This window comes from Antechinus flavipes, chromosome 3 (genome assembly GCF_016432865.1).
Source record: "Antechinus flavipes isolate AdamAnt ecotype Samford, QLD, Australia chromosome 3, AdamAnt_v2, whole genome shotgun sequence".
NCBI classification, from domain to species: Eukaryota; Metazoa; Chordata; class Mammalia; order Dasyuromorphia; family Dasyuridae; genus Antechinus; species Antechinus flavipes.
This window is the reverse complement of record NC_067400.1, coordinates 542,289,115-542,311,823: the sequence shown is the minus strand read 5'-3', so window position 1 is coordinate 542,311,823 and position 22,709 is coordinate 542,289,115. Positions and strand designations below refer to the sequence as shown.

The 22,709-nt window shown below is 33.1% G+C and overlaps 1 protein-coding gene across 4 annotated transcripts in view; it reads right to left on the bottom strand.

Moving 5' to 3' along the window:
• FNDC3A (fibronectin type III domain containing 3A) overlaps positions 1-22,709 on the bottom strand; it is a 189,947-nt gene that overhangs the window by 104,287 nt on the left and 62,951 nt on the right. For 2 of the 4 annotated variants that reach the window (XM_051987347.1, XM_051987346.1), the window contains exons 3-4: positions 7,455-7,472; positions 7,012-7,087 (exon numbers count right to left, since the gene is read on the bottom strand). The exons of 1 other annotated variant lie outside the window; for it this stretch is intronic. In XM_051987347.1, coding sequence (XP_051843307.1) covers positions 7,012-7,087; positions 7,455-7,472 — 94 coding nt within the window. The remainder of the gene's footprint in view (positions 1-7,011; positions 7,088-7,454; positions 7,473-22,709) is intronic. One more of the 4 variants, XM_051987348.1, reaches the window with a different exon arrangement.

The following is a 22,709-nucleotide window of genomic DNA, read 5'->3' as shown; positions in this document are numbered from 1 at the left end:
ACTATTGACTGAATCTACAAAAGTATATTACATAATTTCAACTGGGTTTTCACCACAGCAAGTTAATCCTCTTTCTAGCATCTCACTAATTTACAATCTTCCTGCATCTCCCTAATGTAGATTCATTCTCATACTTACAAGACAATGACTTTTTCAAACTTTTTCTTCTCTCCTGGAACATCCTATAGCTCCCCTTCAACCTTCAACTAAGTCTTGCATCCAGATAAAGCAAAAGTGAAAATAGACATAATTTAAAAAGATAACTGAAGAATGAATTTTGCTAAAAGATACTATAGAAATGAATGATACTGAAAATATATGGGAGCACTCAAGATGGAAAAGTTGAACACCAGCCTTGGAGTCAAGAGTTTCAAATCTGGCCTCAAATACTTGACACTTAATACCTGGTTAACTCATTTAATCCCAATAAACAAAATAAACAAAAAAAAAAAAATATGTACCAAATGACACGGCATTAAAATTCTTGAGGGAAAACTTAAATGTGTTACATGAGGGAATGGGCAATAAAACTATACTAGTGGGGTTCTTAAACTACCCTTCTCAAATCTAGATAAATCCAACCATAACAAAAATAAGAAGGAAGTTAAGGAGATGAATAGACTTTAGCAAAAGTTGATATAATAGACCTCTGTAGAATATTAAATGGAAATATAAAGGAATATATCTATTCTGAACTATGTATGACACCTTCACAAAAATAACCCATGTACTTGAACATTTAAAATCTTACAAATACCGAAAAGCAGAAATATTAAATACAATCTTAGACCATAATGCAATAAAAATTATATTTAATAAATAACATTTGGAGTTAAAAAAAAAATCCTTGCATCACAGTTCATTGAAAAAAAAAAAAAAAAAGGAGGCTATCTGAGAGATCTCCCTTTTCTCCTCTCCTCCTCATGTAGTATCATTCAGATGCCTTCTGCCACTCTTTTCTGCTTTACCTCTGCTTCACAAGAAGGGGTAGATCTCTTCCTTGCCAAGGAAAATTCTGTACATATACAAATGATAACCTTTCTTTATCAACCCCACACTAATTTTCAATCTCTATCACTGGCTGCTACACTATTTCATACAAAGATGCTCATGTCTTCTCCCAGCTTCAAAAAACTCTCTCTTGGTCCATCCACACTTTATATTATTCAATAATTTAACAACTGGTGCCTCCACTAACTTTCAATCTCATTCTCTTCTGAAATCTGTCTGGCTTCAGACCTTAACTTTTAAAGGCATTGTTTGTTAATGGAGAAGAGACTTGTAAATATGTGGTAGGGAGCAAAGTATGCCAAATCCAAATAGAATTGGGGGTTACTAACCTTACAGAAGGATCCCCTTGGCAAGATACCAACTTAGAAAACCACATATTAACATAATTGATTTTCTATTGTGGGCAGTTAGGTAGCATAGCGGATACAGTCCCAGGCCTGAAGCCAGGAAGACCTGACTTAAAATATGGACTCAGAAACTTAACAGCTGTATGATCCTGGGCAAGTCACTCCACTGTCTGCCTCAGTTTGCTTATAGTAAAATGAATTAGAGAAGAAAATGGCTAACTGTTTTTAGTATCTCTTCCAAGAAAATCCAAAATGGGAGTTCATGAAAAATTATATATGGCTGAAATGATTGAACAATAGCAGCATGCAGTGTTACCATCTGAGTGTCTGACAGCTGTTATAGAAGACTTCTTTAAACACAGCCTTAAAGCTGTGGAAGGAACTTGGAATGCTTAGTTTTCAGAAGAAATGACAGAGTTTAATGTGGTAATAGGTGCCTGAAAGGTTGTCATATGAAAAAAAGAAATTTCAGACTCATTTTGTTTAGCCCCAGAGAGCTGAACTAGGACCTATGAGTGAAAGTTTTCATGACATTATTCTCTCTTATGTCTCTTTCCTGATGAAATACTCTTAGTTTCCTTTGCTGGCTCTGAATCAAGGTTATATATGCTAACTATGGGTAGTTTCCCAAGCTCTGTCTGAGACCTCTTTTCTTTTCTCACTATAGTCTTTTGCTTGGTGATCTCATTGGCTTCTATGATTTCAATTATCATCTCTAAACACTGTAGAATTCAAACATGAATAAATATGTTCCATTATTCTGGAAGAGCACCTGAGGATAGAGCTTAAATCAGGCAACAGGAAGACTATTAGGAAATACTATTTTCTTTTCTTCCCTTTACCCCGTAATTTCAAAACAATCCCAATATTTTATCAGAAGAATATATGCTGAATGCATGTGTATTCAAACAGTAGTTTCACTTTCTTTCATTTCACAGTCCCAACTAAATCTTCTAGCATAGTTCACTCAGAAACTAGCTGATAACTATTTATTTTATGTAGGAGTTCTCAGAAAAATCCTATTTGATAATATTAATACTAATAATGATAGCAATTATGCAGTACTTTAAAGTTTGCAAAAGATTTAAAGAATATCTTCACAAGTTATCCCCATTTTACAGAAAAGGAAATTGAGGCTGAGTGGTTAGGTGACTTCTCCCTAAAAAAAAAATCAAGTTTAATAGTACAGTCTTTAACACGTAAATGATTTCTATGAAAACAGCATATAATTAATACTTTGTTTTAAAAAACATCTATTTGGATATCTATTACATGCACATCACTTTGTTGGGGCCAATCAAAAAAGACTATAATAATTCTCACAGCACATCTCTTATATGCTATCAGGGCACTTCACATCACAATAAGAAAGCATAAACACAATTATATAAACCCGACTTTAAAAATACAGCTTTCTATGGTATTTCATGTAATGTGAAAATATCTGGAGCAATGCCCCTACTACAGTGAGTAGAATCCCAGAGTAAGATTTAAAAGAGAACATAGCCAACAGGCCCAAAGAATGACGAATAGAAGTTTGACCTGAGCCATTAGAAATATCTACTTTGCTAAAATTATAGTTTCATAAGTTTCATAAGTCTATTTACTGTACAGCTTATAACCATTTACACAGAACTTGAGAAGACAGAGATCACTTTCTGATGGTCAAGGAAAGAGTTGAAATATAAACTGTTTCTTAAAAGTAGAATTTAGATATACAACAGAGCACAAGGACCAATGCTATACCTAAGTTAATAGCAAAATGGGGGAAATGCAAGAATATGTTAAAGATACAGTAAGTTAGCTAGAGCTTAAGATTCATATGTGAAGCAGAAATAAATAAAACTTTTAAAGCAGAGACTCAGCTCTAGAATAAGAAAAGAGTTTATAAAATTATTGGATATTGGCTCTTCTCAATTTACCATTTAGTTAGGTTTTTATATCTCTTATTCTACTACTTGCTCAAATTTATGATCTCTAGCTTTAAATCTGATTAAGTAATTGCCTGATAGTGTTTTAAAAAGTTATCTTTCAGGAAAGAATTCAGATCAAGAACAAACTTGGTCTATGCTTTTACTTTATCATATTTTATACCAACCTCTCAATTCTAATACCTAACTCTGTAGTACACTATAGTTATTAAATTAAATTTTTAAAAAATGATTTTGATTTGAAATAGGTCAACTTCATTTAATGTACGGTAGGATGATTATAGGATAGAATAAATTATCTAAAGCAGTAAGGGACCTGAGTCAGTGGTCATGTATTTCAACACATTTTTGAAATTTTTATAAAAATTATACTATTATTCTTCACTATAAGTTTCTTAAAGATTTCTCACAATTTTGATATTTCTAATAATAGTTCAAATGAAAGCTATTAATTTAAAATGTTTATTTTAAAGCAGTTATTTTAAAATTTCTTCTTCCTATATCAGAGACCTGAATGACTTGTTTATTTAGCCCCTTTTCCCTCCAAAAAACTAACTATAATGGCAAACTCAACAACCTTCTTTAATTTAGTGCATTAATTATGGACATTTTAGGAGATATATGTCCTTCCTCTAATGTGTAAAATATATTATCATCAAGTTAAATAAAACATAATTCAATCTCAGATACTTATAGTTGTGTGGGCAAATCACTTAATCTTATTTGCCTTAGTTTCCTCATTTGTAAAATGAGCTGGGGAGGGAAATGACAAACCATTCCAGTTTCCCATTAAGGCAGCAAGACTTTCTGTCAAAAGCTTTTGGAATACTAAGAGCATAATTTAAAATTTTCATTTAAGCATTATGTGAATCCGAGTTGGGGAAAAAAAGTGAGACCTGTGTTTAGAATATACTATTCAGTAATATTATTGAGAGCAGAAATTCTTAGTCTAACATCTGTGGATGGGTTTCAGGATGTCCTTCAAGTTGAAAGAGGAAAAAATTACACATCTAATTTGCTGCAATTTAGCCTTTTCTTCAATTATAGATGAAGGCAACAAATCACCCATATTAGCAGGACCTACAAATACTACTAGAAGAAATTACATTTTCTATCACCCTTACAGTTATTAAAGAAATCTCAAAATAGTGTTTAGAGCCATCACTTGGAAAGTGCTATAGTTATTTAATGTAACAGTAAATCATATGTGTTTATAGTATTTCTGACTCCAGACACTATTTCAATATCATTACTTTTCTTTGTAATCCTATATATTTTATTTTGTGCATTTAAAAATGTTATTCTTAGAAGATATCCATAAGCTTCATCAGATTGCCAATGGAGTTCATGACATAAAACATATTTGAAGTTTTTTAATTCAGCCCATAAAAGGATGTTTAACCCATTACATAACATACTAATAATATATAAGAATCTAATCAAACTATATTAATCATTTTTCTATGGGGAAATGTTCTCAGTATTCCACCAAGAACAAATCTTTGAAAACCCATCTTTATCCAGAATTTCACTACCTTTCCCTAAATTATAAGACATTGGGAATGCACATTTCTTTAGTTCTTTGAAAGCAAGAATTGTCCCAGTTCTGTACATGTATTTCTACTGTTTAGCACATTATTTGGAAAATAGTGTCAAGAGTTTGCACATCAAGAGAAAAAATTGAAGAGAGATTAGAGATGGAAACTGAACTCGAGAGTAAAGAGTTTATAGGGTTAGATCCTCCAGCTAGCATAAACTCTAGGAAAACTTCTTTGTTTGATACTATTTCCTAGCTCCCCACTTTTCTTCCTTGAATCCTATAGGTTAAGTAGGTCTACTGTAACTGGCTATTGCTTTTCACCAGTGTTTCTCTGGCCCATTGAACAACAGTTCAAGATACTGTTTCATTAAAAATAGACCCTGTTTTAAAGGAATTTTAAATCTAGTGAGAGAGATAATATATAAATAACTAGGTTCATACAAGATATTGAAAGTGCTCGGAAGATAATCTTCAAGATTAATCTTCAATAAGAGCTCTGGCCCCCATGCCTGGAGAGTCTTTCTCTTCCTCATCTGCCTCTTAGCTCTCCTAACTTCCTTCAATAATCAACTTTGCCTTCAGCAGGAGGTCTCCCACTCCCAATCAGGATTTTTAATGCCTTCCCCTCTAAGATTACATTTTATATACTCTTTCTCTTATTGTAGGCTAACTAGGGCAGCTAGGTGGCACAGTGGTCTTGGAATCAGAAAACAGGAAAGAACAGGCCCTGAATGAATCTATTATCCAAAGCTAAACTGTTATTTATTTATTTTATTTTATTTTTTTAATTTTTATTTAATAATTACTTTATATTGACCCTCGTTTCTGTTCCAATTTTTTTTCCCTCCCTCCCTCCACCCCCTCCCCTAGATGGCAAGCAGTCCTTTATATGTTGGATATGTTGCAGTATATCCTAGATACAATATATGTTTGCAGAACCGAACAGTTCTCTTGTTGCATAGGGAGAATTGGATTCAGAAGGTATAAATAACCCGGGAAGAAAAACAAAAATGCAGATAGTTCACATTCGTTTCCCAGTGTTCTTTCTTTGGGTGTAGCTGCTTTTGTCCGTCATTTATCAATTGAAACTCAGATCTCTTTGTCAAAGAAATCCCCTTCCATCAAAATATGTCCTCATACAATATCGTTGTCGAAGTGTATAATGATCTCCTGGTTCTGCTCATTTCACTTAGCATCAGTTCATGTAAGTCTCGCCAGTCCTCTCTGTATTCATCCTGCTGGTCATTTCTTACAGAACAATAATATTCCATAACATTCATATACCATAATTTACCCAGCCATTCTCCAATTGATGGGCATCCATTCATTTTCCAGTTTCTAGCCACTACAAACAGGGCTGCTACAAACATTTTGGCACATACAGGTCCCTTTCCCTTCTTTAGTATTTCTTTGGGATATAAGCCCAATAGAAACACTGCTGGATCAAAGGGTATGCACAATTTGATAATTTTTTGGGCATAATTCCAGATTGCTCTCCAGAATGGTTGGATTCGTTTACAACTCCACCAACAATGCAATAGTGTCCCAGTTTTCCCGCATCCCCTCCAACATTCATCATTATTTTTTCCTGTCATCTTAGCCAATCTGACAGGTGTGTAGTGGTATCTCAGAGTTGTCTTAATTTGCATTTCTCTGATCAATAATGATTTGGAACACTCTTTCATATGAGTGGTAATAGTTTCAATTTCATCCTCTGAAAATTGTCTGTTCATATCCTTTGACCATTTATCAATTGGAGAATGGCTTGATTTCTTATAGATTTGAGTCAGTTCTCTATATATTTTGGAGCTAAACTGTTATTTAAATGTAATCAATGATAATGAAAATGATATAGGATGATCAAGTGAAACAAAAGTAATACAAAAAGTGATACAGGTAACAGTGACAAAAAAAATGAATCATGGCTTTATTTCAATCGAAAGATCCATTAAACTCTCAGTTAAGGAATTCAAATTAGTAATTTTATATGATTTTTTTCACTAGTATATACCTACATTACTTGAGATGCACACACACACACCCCCCCACACACACAGAGTCTTTTTTCTTCTGTTCTTTCTTCTCCTCTCCCCATCACACCTTCCCACCAGTTTTTGAAGCACTCAATTTTAAGTTATATTTGGATTAAATGATTCTTTAGTCTCAGAATTACTGATCTTACCTGTAATGCACTGAATGTGTCCATCTTCTCTTCTTATCGTAAAAGCTTCCCCTGGGTTAACTTGCACCAGAATAACCTTAAAATAAGTAGGGGAAGGAGGTAAAGTATTAACTAAAACAATGACAGAAAAAAGGCGTTTCAAAATGTGCTGTTTTCTAGCTATCAGAAGATGCATTTCTTCCTATGAAATATTCTAACATGGGTGACAAGAGGAACATATATATTGGTAATCCAAATTTGTTAAAAGTACATACTTTAAAAAAAAAATAATCTTTCAGCAACCTTAACTACTCTAGACATAGCCAAGAATGCAGAAGTAAATAAAAAAGAAAGCTAAATAATAAACAGTAATGACAAAACTTATGTTCTTTACAGCAAGACCTCACTAAGACAACTATTATAATATACAGAAAAGGATTAAGAGAAAGAAGCATTATACTTACATTTGTGAAAAGGGACAGCTGACAGCAAAAGGAAGAGACAAAAAAAGCAATTGGGGGCTATTTAGTATACTGATAAACAAATATACATATTTTAATTGCATAACAAAGAAAACACTACAACAATTGATAATTCATGTTTAATACATACATGCATTATTGTATATTTCATTCCATTAACATCTTTTAAGCATTTGTTCTCTACTATAATATGCAGAGAAATATAATTGAAGCAGGTATGATAGTGCAAAGAAGTGTATAGTCGAAGTAAATGAGGAGAGAGAAAGCACTTTGAGCTAAAAGGGAATTAGGGAAAACATGGAGAAAGTGCCATTAAAGGTGACACTTGAGGGAAAAAGAATTTAAAGAGATATCATAAATGAAGAAGGAGTGAAATTCAGCTTTGGAGTCAGACTTATGTGAAAGCACAAAGGTAGGTTGGGTCAGGGAACAACCAGTCCAGTTTAGCTAGAACACAAGCTATTATGAGCACAGATTGCTTTCATTTATTGTGCTGTTATCCCCAGTACCAGTACAGTATTTCGCATACCCTTGTGGTATTACTGACTGAAATGAGTTAATAAAAGTTGTTATTGTTTAGTTGTCCAATCAATCATATCTGACTCTTCATGTTTCCATGGACAACACTGACCATGAGGCAAAAGTACTAGAGTAGTTTGTCATTTCCCTCTCCAGTGGATTAAAACAGATTCACAAGGCTCATAAGCATCTATGATTGTATTTGGACTCAGATCTTCCTGGCTTAGCTCTTAACTACTAAGTCATCTAGTTGCCTCTTATACTGAAAGAGAGACAAACTTTATAAATGTGTAATCACTCTACAGGCACAGATTATTAGTTTTTTCTTATCCAACAGTTCTAATTTTAAATCCTAGGATTCTTTTAGTTTCAGTTTAATATTAGCCCTATATAGTAGTGGACTTTGAAGGCAGAAACTGTTTTATGTATGCTATCTCTACCCTAGTACCAAATATTGTGGCTTTGCAAATAATAGGTCTTTAATAGAGTTGCTGAATGACTAAATTACAGCTGTTAACATGTGATTTTAGCTAAGAATTTCAGTTCTTTCCTTTTCTTAGAATGTTAAGAAAAAGCACTATACACTTCAGTTCAAATTACTCTATATTTTGGTCCTATACTAGCTAGCCTAGAGTCCCACTATTCCAGCATTTATTTCTCTATACTAGATAAAAGAAAACATATTAACATCCATTCCTATTTGTACTTTTTCTTGTGTTGTCATATAAATACTATTTATTATGGAATGTGCTTAATCCAATGTTTTTATAAATCCTTCAATGTAAATACTCTTACTAACTCCTGCTAACAATACACACTACAATCAACATACAACTCATAGCATGCAATTCTTGGGCATGTCTTATATCCCACTAGAAGCTTTCCTTTAGATCTTTTCATTTCATGAGTGTGTACAGAAATTTGATGGTCCTTCTAGTATCTGTATTACAGGTATATAGAGTGATGAAGACTTAAGTTCAAATTCAGCTTCAAATCTTAATTAACCTGTGTAACCTTCGCAAGCCACTTAACCCTCTGCTTCTCTTTTTTCTTCTGAAATGTCAAATCACTGTACTTATTTCAAAGATTATTATCAAAATCAAATGAGAGTAATATGACACTTTTACAAATTAAAAACAAAACACCTGTTATTATTCAGTTGTTATTATCAGCCGTTATTATTACATATCCAGTTAATATCATTTTCTGATCATACATTTCTTTGATATTATCTACATCACTTATTTTTTTCAACTATCATGTATCTTTACCTGAGCCTTTGAATCAATCCCAATCTGAGTTTTTCAGAAATGAGGATTTTTTATAATAGACGGTCATATTGCACCACCAAGAAAGGCACCAAAACTGTGACCTTAGGGAGCCCTTGATAAGGAACACTGTGTGCTCACACCTTCACTTCCACTTACAAACTTAAGAGAGTTGTTTAAAGCGTTGGAGAGTTAACTCATTGAGTTAAATGACTTGTCCAAGGACATAAAGCCATCATATCAGAATATCAGAATTTTTAAGAATCAGAAAATATTAATTCAGTCAATTTTAATACAGCCCACTATTTTCTCCCTAATTCATTTGTAAAAGGGTCATTGTCCTCTGCAATATCTATACAAGAAAAGTATGAACTAATTCAATATAGTAACTATCAAGCTACATGTTCTAAATAAGGTCAATTTAAACATTTTATCTATTTGGTTTTTGCTATGTTGATTGACAACTTAACTCTTCTAAATGTCTGTGGTTTGGAGCTCATTGAAAAAGTATGATGTGCAGAATGTTAAGGACTCTTTCAATTCTAAGCTCTTCCAATTCTAAGTTTTTCATTCTACTGTTTTTCAAAAAGACTTAAATATTTATTTCTGTCTATGGTGAAATTTTTTCCATTTGGATTCTACCTAAGACATCTTTCATGACAGCAATTAATATCTTGATGTAAGGACTTTTCCCTAGTTAATGCCTTGCATGATTATTAATAATCAGAAGGCTTTCTAGTAAAATCACCTCTTTTGTTATAGAAAAAAAATTAGAGAAAATTCATGTGTAAATTTATGCACAGGTATATGGGTACATACATATTCTCAGGGAGATGGAGAGAACACTTTTTAGAAATTCTTTAATGCTAATTTTAGTCTAACATGCAAAATGCTTTTTATGGTAATCAATCACTAAACATCAAGAACCTCTCTTCTTAACACCTTTCAGTCACTTCTCCACAAAACTCTGTCTGCTTCCTTTACATGTTACCATTAAGTATGTTCTTGACATATTTGTAGATCCATTCATTAAAAAAATTTGGGGATGAGAAATTAGATGAACTGGTTAGTGTCTTTTTAAATAAATAATGATATAGCTCTTGATTTTTTTCATTCTTTAAAACTGATTCCTCAGTGCCTTCAAAATGGATCTCTCTGGAAATATTTTGTTAAAAATAAATCTTTCCAATTTCATCTTCTTAATTGTTTCCCACCTTATTCATGTAACACATAGAGGAAAGTATTAGTACAAATATATGGCTCCATTGTCATTGACAATGAAAACAGATCAATGTAGAATGCTAACAATTATTTCATTTTATGCCAATTTGTCATTTTCAGTTTATAAACTGTCTACAATTTATAAATGCTCCTAGAATGATCCCAATTGTTTCTCAAGCTTTCTGTAGATTGTTTTTGCTTCTCTAACTTTTCATCATTTATGATGTTAGGTTGCTTGTAATCATCTACCATCCTCTTATGTCAAGCTTTACAAGTAGTATTCTAAACCAAATAGTTTGCAAAATAATGATCAAAGCATTCAAATTTTACTACAAAGAGGACAATTCCATTGGGCTGGCCACACTTCAAATGCTAAATGTATGCTTGCCAAAAAGAAGACTATTTTATGGAAAACTCACAAAGGACAAGTGCTCACAAAATGGTCAGGAAAATCAATACAAGGACTTTCCTGGTCTCTCTTAAGAATTTTAGAATTGCCTGCATTCCATGAGATCCTGGCACAGGACCACCCAGCACCACATGCCCACATCAGAGAAGGTGCTGTGATCTATGAGCAAAACAGATTTTAATTTGCTCAGAAGAAATGTGTAAAGTTAGAGAATCCACCCCAAATGTTCATAGACTATTTGTGTCTGAAGTGAGACAGAACATTCTGAACTCTTACTGGTCTAATTAGACATAGTCAGAAACAGTAAACTGATTCTACCTGAATGATCATTTTGGTCCTCTCTGAGAACGAAGGACAACAACTAACCTACAAAAGGTATGCAAGATGATCAAGTGATTATGTGTGTAGGGGGAGATGTGAATGATTTCTTTTTATACTTACTTTAAAAGTAAAGAAATTAAAATTTTGCTCATAGTAAATGTGCTAACTGTGATATATTGTAGCTTATGTGTGTGTAATAGTTAAGATATTATCTAGTTTTACTCAAAACAATCCTCACAAAAGAGGCTTAAAAAGATTCCTAAAAAATATCATGTACTACAGATCATATTAATAATCTAAGCATAAGCAAACAAGACACTTAGTAGAAACTTTTCATCAGCATCACTCTAAGACATAAAATTGTATCTAAAATATGTAATTATATGCACGATCACTAATGATGAATCTTACCACATTATAATGTCTCAAGATTCTCTATCATGATAGTATTATGCTATGATAATTAGCAGGATATTTAAAAACTATCTTTTTATTTCCAACATCAAGTATCACTGTTTAAAACCAAAATCTCATCAATGTTCTTAAATTGAATTTCCTACTGATATCTTCCAAGCAAAGAATTTCAGTGAGTTTTCAATCAATTTGTTAAAAACAAAAATTCATGGCAGAGAAAAGCCATGAAATTGCCCAAACTCTTCCTAGTTTCCCTTGGAAACAATGTTAAATCAAGTCTCTAAATGGATTCTGGAGTGAAAGAACTTGAAAAAAGTTGGAGTGAAACACGTTTTCAGCATAAGATAATTTAGGAAGACTTCAGAAAAGGTCTATCTCACTTGGGGAAACAGGAGTGCAGATTACTGCAGGTATTTGGGCAAGTCAGCAGGAATCCCTTAGCTACAGCACAGATCATATCAGCAACCAAGATCCCCTAGTTCTGGCTAAGCAGGCCATCGGCATAGCATGCCATCTGTGAGGCCTCCAATGTCAGCGCAAAAGGCAAATTGCCGGCTTCTAAACCCCCAGCACAACCAGCATTACTAAGTTGGACTACCCCAGCACACTAGGCAAGCTGCTAGCCCCTAAGGCCCTGGAACAGAAAACCAGTGACCAGATCCTTATTCTCCAGCACAAGAAGTTTGGGAGAGTACCTGCTGTACTCCAGGAGTAGAGCTCAATTTGAAGTCACAAAATAGGCTAAAAACAATGGGAAAAAAAAAACAGAAAAGAGACATAGAAAGCTATTATGACACCAGGGAAGAACAAAACACAATTCATAAAACAATCACATCAAAATGCTTACATGAAAATCCTCAAAGGGGAATATGAATTGATCTCATGCCCAAAAAGCCTTCTTGGAAGAATATGAAAAGGATTTTAAAAAATCAATTAGGAGGTAGAAGAAAAATTGGGGAAAGAAACAAGAAAAGAATCAACAGATTAGAAAAAGAAGGATAAAAATTGATTAAAGAAAACCATTCCTTAAAAAATTACAAGGGGGGAGGGAGGGAGGGAGACTCAGCCAAAATGGTGGAGAGTAGCCACTCCCCCCAGCTTTCCTCTGATCAACACCAGATCAAGCTTCTGAACAGATATTGGAGTAACAGAACCCATTAATATTTGGAGAGCAACAAATTTCCAGCAGAAGATATCTTAGAACAGGGTCCTCAAACTTTTAAAATAGGGGGCCAGTTCACTTCCCTCAGACTGTTGGAAGGCTGGACTATAGAAAAAACAAAAACTTTATTTTGTGGACCTTTAAATAAAAAAACTCCATAGCCCTGGGTGAGGGGGATAATCATCTTCAGCTGCTGCATCTGGCCGGGCTGTAATTTGAGGACCCCTGTCTTAGAAGGTCTCTCTCAAGTGGGCGGGAGGAGGGGGGAGCAGGGAGGAGAGGAGAGAAAAGGAAGGGACCTGGCCCAGCTCAGGGAGGCCCCACAAGGGGATGGAGGCTTTTCACCAAAATACAGCAGCATTAGCTACTCTGTCCTGGTTCAGTACATCAACAAACTAGCTCCGAGGCCTACAATACAACTGCAGAAGCAAATCATGAGTCCCTGTACGCCAGTATAACAAACAGGATTTGGCCACGGAGGAAGCCCAGGGAGGAAGCAGCAGCACTGGCTCCAGCAAATCAAAACCTTGTCAGCTATAGAGGAAACTCCCTGTGCCCTAGAAGCCGACCTCATCCTTTAAAAAAGAGGAACAAAGCAAAAAGAGCTCTGATCATAGAGAGTTACTATGGAGACAGGGAAGAACAGACCTCAAACCCTGAGGACACTAAAGGCAAATCATCTCCAGATGAAGCCTCAAAGGGGTGTATGAACTGATCTCCAATCAAAAGGCTCTTCTGGAAGAATTTAAAAAGGATCTTAAAGGATGAGTTAAGAAAAAAAATGGGGAAAGAAAGTGAGTTTTGAGGAAGAGTTTGGAAAAGGAAACACAGAAATTAACTGAAGAAAACAACTCCTTAAAAATATACATTTGGTGAAATGGAAAAAAAATATACTGAAGAAAGCAACTTCTTAAAAAAGATTTGATGAAATGGAAAAAGAAAACTCCTTGAAAAATAGAATTGGTAAAATGGAAAAAGAGGACAATTTTAAAAATAAAGTTGGTAAAATAGAAAAAAAAAAACCAATGACCTTTTAAAACAACTCCTTTAACAATTCAATTGGCCAAATGTAAAAGGTAGAAAAAAGTTAACTGAAAAAAATAATTCACTAAAAATTAGAATTGGACAAATATCTCAATGAGACTTCAAGTAATCAGTCAAACGAATCAAAAACATTAAAAAAATTAGAAAATATAAAATACTTCATTGGAAAAACAACTGACATGGAAAAGAGATATATTTAGGAGAGACAAATCTAAGATTTATTGGACTAATTGAAAACTATGAAAAAAGGAGCCTGGACAACACCTTTCAAGAAGCACCAGAAAAATTTTCAGAGAGCAGAGACTTTGTTGTCTTTGCATTTGTAGATATGTATTTAAACAATGTATTCTTAATTGAATTATAGCTACAAAAGATGTGAGACTGACAGCATTTAGATACCAGTGTTGTTCAGGTGGCTGTCTTCATAATCACATTTCATAGAGAAGAGATTCCCTATGACTCCAAGATTTTACTACTCAGGCACAGATTATTATTTCATCTCCTAAAGTGTAGGAGTAGTGGATCTATTCTATTTTTTCATCAGAGGGCTTCATGTTACTTCATAAGTTTGTTGTTTATAATTCTGCTGTTCATGCTGCCTGGAATTTTTCTGCTCTCTCTGCTTCTTTTCTTACGCCTCTATTTTTGGCCATTTATGTGCTACCTGGATCTTAGAAATGTTACCAGACAGAATGTCCTTATCTTACTCTGGAGGGTAAGTACATCAAGTATAATTAATCTTTGAATCTTTTCCTCTTCTTGGTTGTTTCCCTGCTACTCAAGGTTTATTTGCCAAAAGTACTTTATCTCCCCCCACCCCTTCTTTAGAAACTGAAATGATTCTATTTTAGTCCCTTGCAGCTGATTGAAGGTTATCTCCAAATAACTACAGTTACTCTATGTTTCTCAAAAGATCAGGCAAAGTTATATTAGAGAATAAATCTAATTTTTTTAAAGCCTTGGTTTATAAGGAACGTTTTCTACATCTCCCTTCTCCTTCTAGGTCTCAAAATAAAAATTAAGGAGATGGTCGTAATCAATGGAATTTCTTTCTTAAGTTGGCAGAAAAGCATTTTTCCCAAAGCTCACAAATGGAAATTAATCAGTTTCCAACAATCAAGTCTTTCAGAATAAATGACTTCTATTCTTTTTTTCTCCTTGTATTTACAGAAGTATTGTTTTAAGCGATACAGCATTCTATCTTTGCCCATAGAAACAACCCAAACAATACTAAGGCAGTCTTCATTACTTCATTACTTTGGAATAACAAATAATAAAAACTATGTGGTGTGTGGGTTTTTTTTAGAATTCTTGATGAATTCAAAATACACTAAGCTTCTCAGAGGAAAAAGGGTTTAGGTTTCATTACTATTATTAGAAAAACAACTCTTAACTAAAAGAAATCAATATTTTCACATTTTTATTTGTTGTGCTAATGTAACATTTATTCTTTCAAAATCATTAAATGCCACTGCAGTATATATAATTATAAAGGAAATATAACTATAAATATACTCACCTCTATTCTTCTGTATAATAAAGATTAAACAGGTGACCCTTTTAAATCATATCATTTGTATATTCAATTATAGATTGAAAATGAGAAAAGGAAAGGCAAATACTAACAGAAAAGTCTTATCAAGGATGGTCCAACTCATCCATTCAGAGAGAAGCTCTTTTTAGGTTAGAGGATTATATTTCATTTGCATCTTTTATCTAACACATAGTATATATTTAATAAATACTTTCTGAGTTGAACCAAAATAATGATTTTTGAAGTGGAATTAAAATAAATATTACTTAAATCAAACAACAACTGGTGCCATATACATTCCCACATAAGAAAGTTTTGCCTTTTCATGAATTGAAAACTAGTTTCATGAAATCCTATCACTTTCTTTTTAAAATATTTTCCCCCAACAAACCAAACATAAAGCTAAATCCTTAGTTTAACTAAAACAGTATCTTTTTTTTAGTATAGTTAGTTACTTCAAACAATAATAACCATAAATGCAGAACCCTACTTTTCCTTCGATACAAGCTATTCTTATGTACTGATTCACTGGGATTTATTAATACCAAAATATTCTTTGCACAGTTATAAACTAATATACTACCAATACTGAAGAACTTATTTCTGGTAAAAATAAAAACGTAAGTTTATTTTACTTTTTACAACTGGTATAAGAAGTTGCAAAAAATTAAAAAATGAGTATCTTATACTATTTTCTCCCTCACTGAAATGATTACTGCTATATCAAAATATGTTTCTTATCCAGTCCTTCTGAATAACTTGCAGTTAAATTGTATGATTTTTTTATCAGATGCAAAATGTTTACAAAAAAGGCTTATGAAAAGATCAAAAATACCACATAAATGTATTTGCAATTTTGATAAATTTCTTAGTAAAAAATGTCCAAACCAATTCAAAATCTAATTCTATATAAAGGATTTTTAGTGTTTAACTCAGATTTAAAAATGATGCTCAACAAACACTGCCTTTGTAAACAATCCAAGGGGAACAAATGTTATTTTGCTTGTTGATTTGGAATACCTAGAAGATATATTTCTGTATCTCTATTTCAACTTAATTATATTTAGTTGAAACATTAAAAATTTGACATTTAGGGGGCCTCTAAGTAGCTTAGTGGATACAGCACCAGCCCTGAAGTCAGGAAGACCTCAATTCTAATCTGGCCACAGACATTTAACACTTCCTAGCTGAGTTACCCTGGGCAAGTCACTTAACCTTAACTGCCTCAGCAATAATAATAATAATAATAATAATAATAAAATAAAACTTAAATATTGACATTTAAATTTTTTTTTCCAATTATATGTAAAAAAAAAAAAAACTTAAAATTGTTTTTTTTTTTTTGAGTCCTAAGTTTTTTCTCTCTCCCTCCCTTGGTTATTTTGAGTCCCAAATTTTCTCTCTCCTCTTCCCTCTCTTAGTTCTTCCTGAGATGACAAGAAATTTGATATCGATTATACAAGTACAATCATACAAAACTATTTCCAAAATAGCCATATTGTAAAAGGGATAACAAACTTAAAAAAAAAAAATCAAGGGAAAAAAATGTATGAATTTGCATTCAGATACTACTAATTCTCTCTTTAGAGGGGAATAACATTTTTTCTCCTAGATCTTTTCAGCACTATCTTAGATCACTACATTGCTAAAAATAGCCAAGTCATTTGCAGTTGATCATCATACAATATTGTTATTACTGTCAGTACATAAAAATCTTCCCAGATTTTTCTGAAGGCATGCTATTCATCATTTCTTTTTTTTTTTTTTAATAATTTTTTATTGATAGAATGCATGCCAGGGTAATTTTACAGCATTATCCCTTGCATTCATTTCTGTTCCGATTTTACTCCTCCCTCCCTCCACCCCTTCCCCGAGATGGCAAGAGTCCTTTACATGTTGAATGGGTTGCAGTATATCCTAGATACAATATATGTGTGCAGAACCAAACAGTTTTCTTGTTGCACAGGGAGAATTGGATTCAGAAGGTATAAATAACCCGGGAGGAAAAACATAAATGCAAGCAGTTTATATTCATTTCCAGTGTTCTTTCTCTGGGTGTAGCTGCTTCTGTCCCTCTTTGATCAATTAAGGCTCTCTTTATCGAAGGCTACTCATCATTTCTTATAGCACATTATTGTTCCTTTACATTCATATTCCACAACTTGTTCAGCCATTCTAGCAATGAATATTTCCTCAATTTCCAATTCTGTCACCACAAAGAGGTACTATAAATATTTGTGTATAAATAATACAGACCTAGTAGTATTGGATCAAAGAGTGTGAACAGTTTTATAATCTCTTGGACATAGTTTCAAATTGCTCTCCAGCATGACTGGATGAGTTCACAACATAACCCATGGTGTATTAGTGTCCTGTTTTTCTATATCTCCTTTAGCATGTATTATTTTCCTTATCTGTCACATTAGCAAATGTGGGGAGATACCTTAGGAGTTGTTTTATTTTGTATTTCTTTTATTATAAGCAAATTAAGAGCATTTTTCCCATAGTACTATATATTAGATTTCTTTATTTGAAAAATTCCTGCTCATATCTTTTGAGGAATGACTTGTATTTTTATGATTTTAACTCGGTTTTTTATATATTTGAGAAATGACACCTTAATCAGATAAACTTGCTGTAAAATCTTTTCCCTAGTTTCCCACTTTCCTTCCAAACTTGGCTGTATGTATTTTGTTTGTGTAAAGGCGTTGTAATGTAATCAAATTTATCAATTTTACATCTCATTATGTACTTTCATCTTTGGTAATAAATTCTTCCCTTATTCACAGACTGATAGAACTATTCCATGTTCCTCTACTTTGTTTATTGTATCCTTCTTTATGTCTAAACCATGTTATCTCCTCTATCTACTTCAGTTTTATAGGTGAATTCATCCTATTTACGTTCAGTTATGATTACTGTGTACTTCCCTCCATCCTACTTTCCCCCCATTTATTCTTCTCTCTCTCTCTCCTTTAATCCTGTCCCTCCTCAAAAGTGTCTTCTTTCTAACCAGTCTTCTCGAATCTGTCCTTTCCTCTATCAGTTCCCCCCCACTTTGTCTCTTTTCCCTCCTACTTTCTTTTAAGTTAGATTTCTATCCCCAACAATAAATAAAAGTTTATTTCTTCTTTGAGACAATTCCAATGAGAGCAAGATTCTTTCCCACCAATCCCTGCCTATATTCCCCTCCACTGTAAAAGTTCTTTTGTGCTTCTTTTATGTAATTTACCCTTTTCTATCTTTCCTCCCCCTTTACCCAACGAACCTCCCTTTCTCACCTTTAATTTTTATTTCATTTTTTTGGAAGTCTTCTCATCATAGTTACCACACTCTTTTACTCTATGTATATTTTTTCTAACTGCCCTAACAATGAGAGTTCTTAGGAGTTATAAGTATTCTTTCCACATAGGAATGCCAATAGTTTAAACTTATTGATTACCTTATGATTTCTCTTTCTTCTTAATGTCATTATGCTTCTCTTGAGTCTTGTATTTGAGAATCAAATTTTCTATTCAGTACTGATGTTTTCATCAGGAATGCTAGAAAACCTTCTATTTCATTACATATCCATTTCCCCCTGAAGAATTATACTCAGTTTAGCTGAACAGGTGATCCTTTAACCTTCAAAATATATACAAACTGCTGGATGTTATATGAACCATAATTGTGTCTTTGTTTCTTTTCTTTTTTAAATAAAGACAAGTGTTCATATTTATTTGGAAATTCAGTTTCTAAAGGCACCACAGGTCTATAGTTACATAAGTCTTCTTTCCATAATGATGAATAGTGCACTCAGATGATAGTAGTTTCCCATTCCCTTCCATCATTCTAATTTGGACCTAAATTCACTATTACACAATTCAGGGCCTCTTGCTCTGAATGGCTAAATGAGCAGACTGACCAACAAAAATTAAAGATGAAAGCCACAGAAAATTTTTTTTAATGCTTTAACTAAGTTATATTACATTAATAACCAGAAGTTATCAGATTAGTATTTAAAAAGGACATTACTAAAAGTGCTCAATAAATTATTATAAGAGCCTTACATGAAATATGAAGCTTCAGACCTCAAAACACATACACACACACACACACACACACACACACACACACACACACACACACACTAATGCTTTCTCCAACTTCATTCACCATTGCATATCTACACCCCCTTTGGAATAATTGCAATCCAAATATACAGTCACTGCCAAAATTTAAAAAAGAGCAAGTATGAAAACAAAAACCACACACATCAAACATCCCACCTGTATATTTATAGCTAATACTAAAGCAAACACATTATGGAAAAAATCATTCAGACTTAACCATTTAGAGAAGGTTTGTCCAACTCATTGACATGCCTGTACATTTGGACTATGCAATGATATTTTAACTTTACACTATTACTGGTCACAAGTTGTTTGTTTTTTACCACCGCCAAATCAAATTCTCAAAAATTTGCATGTTTCAAAGGATTAATGTTCATAGTAAACAATCAGAATTCAAATAAATCCAATGAGTACCCACAATGGTAATGAAATATGTGTAAAGTGAATCTTTTAAAAAATTAGCCTGGGAATGATGGTCATCTGCAAGGTTCAAAATGGTCCACTCTATGTTTATTTATTCAATTCCCAAGGATAAATGAATTCATTCTAAATCAAGAATATAAAAACAACATTTAATAGTATCACACATCACCCTTCAAAGAACAGGCTTTTTGGCCCTGAAGTCCTTCATATTTCTTGGTAAGTTTGCTATGCAGAAATCTAGGCAAGCCTGATCTTTACTGTCCAACATACATGCTCAGGCTGACCTTCAAGTACAGGCCATTTGTAGATCAATGTAGTATTTATGACTTCAAAAGAGCTTATGTTACCAAAGAAATCAGTTGACAGAAACAGGATTCTCTTTTTCACTCATCGTCCACTGGTGTTACAAATAGAGACAAGACATAAATATGGAAAGATTCAAGAAATAGGAAGTTGAAGGAAGAATAAAATTTCATTCCAATTCTACCCAGGGAAATGGATTCCCAAATTTACCTTTGCCTCAGTAATTAATCTGTGAAAAATCTTTATAAAGATGTCCAGGTAAAAAGTGTTTGAACTGCAGGCTCACCGAAATATTTCTTTCTAGCTGCTTGAGATTTTCTTTCTTTTCTTTTCTTTCTTTTTGTTTCTTTCTTTCCTTTCTCTCTCTTCTTTCTTTGTTTCTTTGTTTCCAAAAAACAAATGGTATGCCCATCAAATATACAGGATGCACAATTTACAAAGAACTACTAATATCTTAAATCACAGAGACAGTATATATAAAAAAAATCTAATGGGCAAAAACTGAGCAGAATATAATAAAAAATGAAAATTAGAAGTTATGCATGGATGATACATAGATTAAATAAAAACAATTTCCTGAATATAGTATGGGAGAGATGGTAAGATAATAATCCTTGTGGAAAAGATGTTCAAATTCACACACTGAGCGAAGGCAACATGGTAGGGCAAAAAAAGAGGGGGGAGGGGGAAAGGTATTGTTATCCTAGGCTGCACATATCATGTCTAAAACGAAAGGTTAATCTCTACTATATTGTTGTGTTCAGATCACATTACCCGCAGTACTGCCTTTGGTTCTAGTCATCATATTTTAGAAAGAATGTGGAAAAGTTGTCATCAGCTTCTACTAGATAGGAATGAGTAAAGTGACAGTTTAGAGAACTTTTTGAAAGTGTACAGTCTAGAAAAGAGAGATCTTGGGTGGAAGGAAAGTAGAAATTATAAATATTGGAAGAGCTATTTTTTGGAAGAGGTATTAAAATTAGTTCTGTTAGGTGCTACATGGCAGAAATAGCAAAATGAATAGGTATTTCAGAAGCATATTTAAATTTAATGTAAGCAATTAAGAGCTGTTCAAGAATGTAGTGAGCCACCTTCTCAGTAGTCTTGAAAGACAGAGAACAATCAACTGATTGAAGACAATGAACAAACAATTCTAGTCCTGGATGAAGTTGGTCAAGAAAGGATCTGACATCTGAGATCAGTTCCAACTCTGAAATTCTTTAATATTATTATAAGCTGAATTATTACTTCTAAAGGACAGTAAATAAAAATATTTGCATCAATATGAAGTTCCTTCATGGCACAGATGACAGTTTAAAATTTTAATGTTACTGTGTTATAAAAACTTTCATTTCTTTTGGACGGAAGCCATGATTTCACTCATATAGAAAGCTAGTAAGAAGATTCCCACCTACTAATAAAAGGTCAGTAACTGAATAACTTCCAAACTTCAATAGTTCTAAAAATTTTTAGTCACAGAATTTCCTTTACACTTTAAATATTATTGAGGACTCCAAAGAGCTTTTGTTTTTGTGAGCTATATCTATTGATATTATCTTTTTAATATCTGATTTAATAGAAGACAGCTGGATTTTCATGACTGTTTCTGTATACCTTCTGTTGCAGTGTTGTTTTGATAAGACATATTTGAAGAAAATCAAGCCTCATACAAATACATAATTGGAAAACAGAAGAGTATTTTAGTAGTTAAATATTATGAAAATAGTTTTAACATTTTCAGATCTCTTCAAAAAATCTTAGGAACTCCCAGAGGTGTGAGGACCACAGTAAGAACTTCTGCCAAAAAGAAAATGATACATGCTGAAGATCTGGAAAAAAATGGAACATTTATGTATTCTTGGTGGAGTTGTGAACTGATCTAACTACTCTGGAGGAGAATTTTAAATTATACTCAAAGGGTGATAAAACTTGCATATTCTTTGATGGAGCAATACTACTACTAAGTCTCTATCCCTAAGAGATCATGAAAAGAGGGAAAAGACTCACATGTACAAAAATATTTATAGCAGCTCTTTTTGTGGTGGGAAAGAATTGGAAATAGAAATGACCACAAATTGGGGAATGGTTGAACAAGTTGTGGTATATGAATGTAATGGAATACTACTGTGCTCTAAGAAATGATGACTTCAGAAAAAACTGGAAAACTTACATGAACTAATGCTGAATGAACTGAGCAGAACCAGGAGAACATTATACATAGTAATAACAGTATAGTAGATGATCAACTATGAGCTCTTCTCAGCAATACAATGATCTAAAGCAATTTCTAAAGATTCATGATGGAAAATGCTATCTATATCAAGAACTATGGGATCAAATGCAGATCAAAGTATATTATTTTCACTTTAAAAAAATTCTTTCATGTGGTTTTCTCCTTTTGTTCTGATCTTCTTTCACAACATGACATGTGAAAATAATGCTTAACATGACTGCACATGTATAATTTATATGCCAGATTGCTTCCTGTCTTAGAGAGGGGAAAGAAA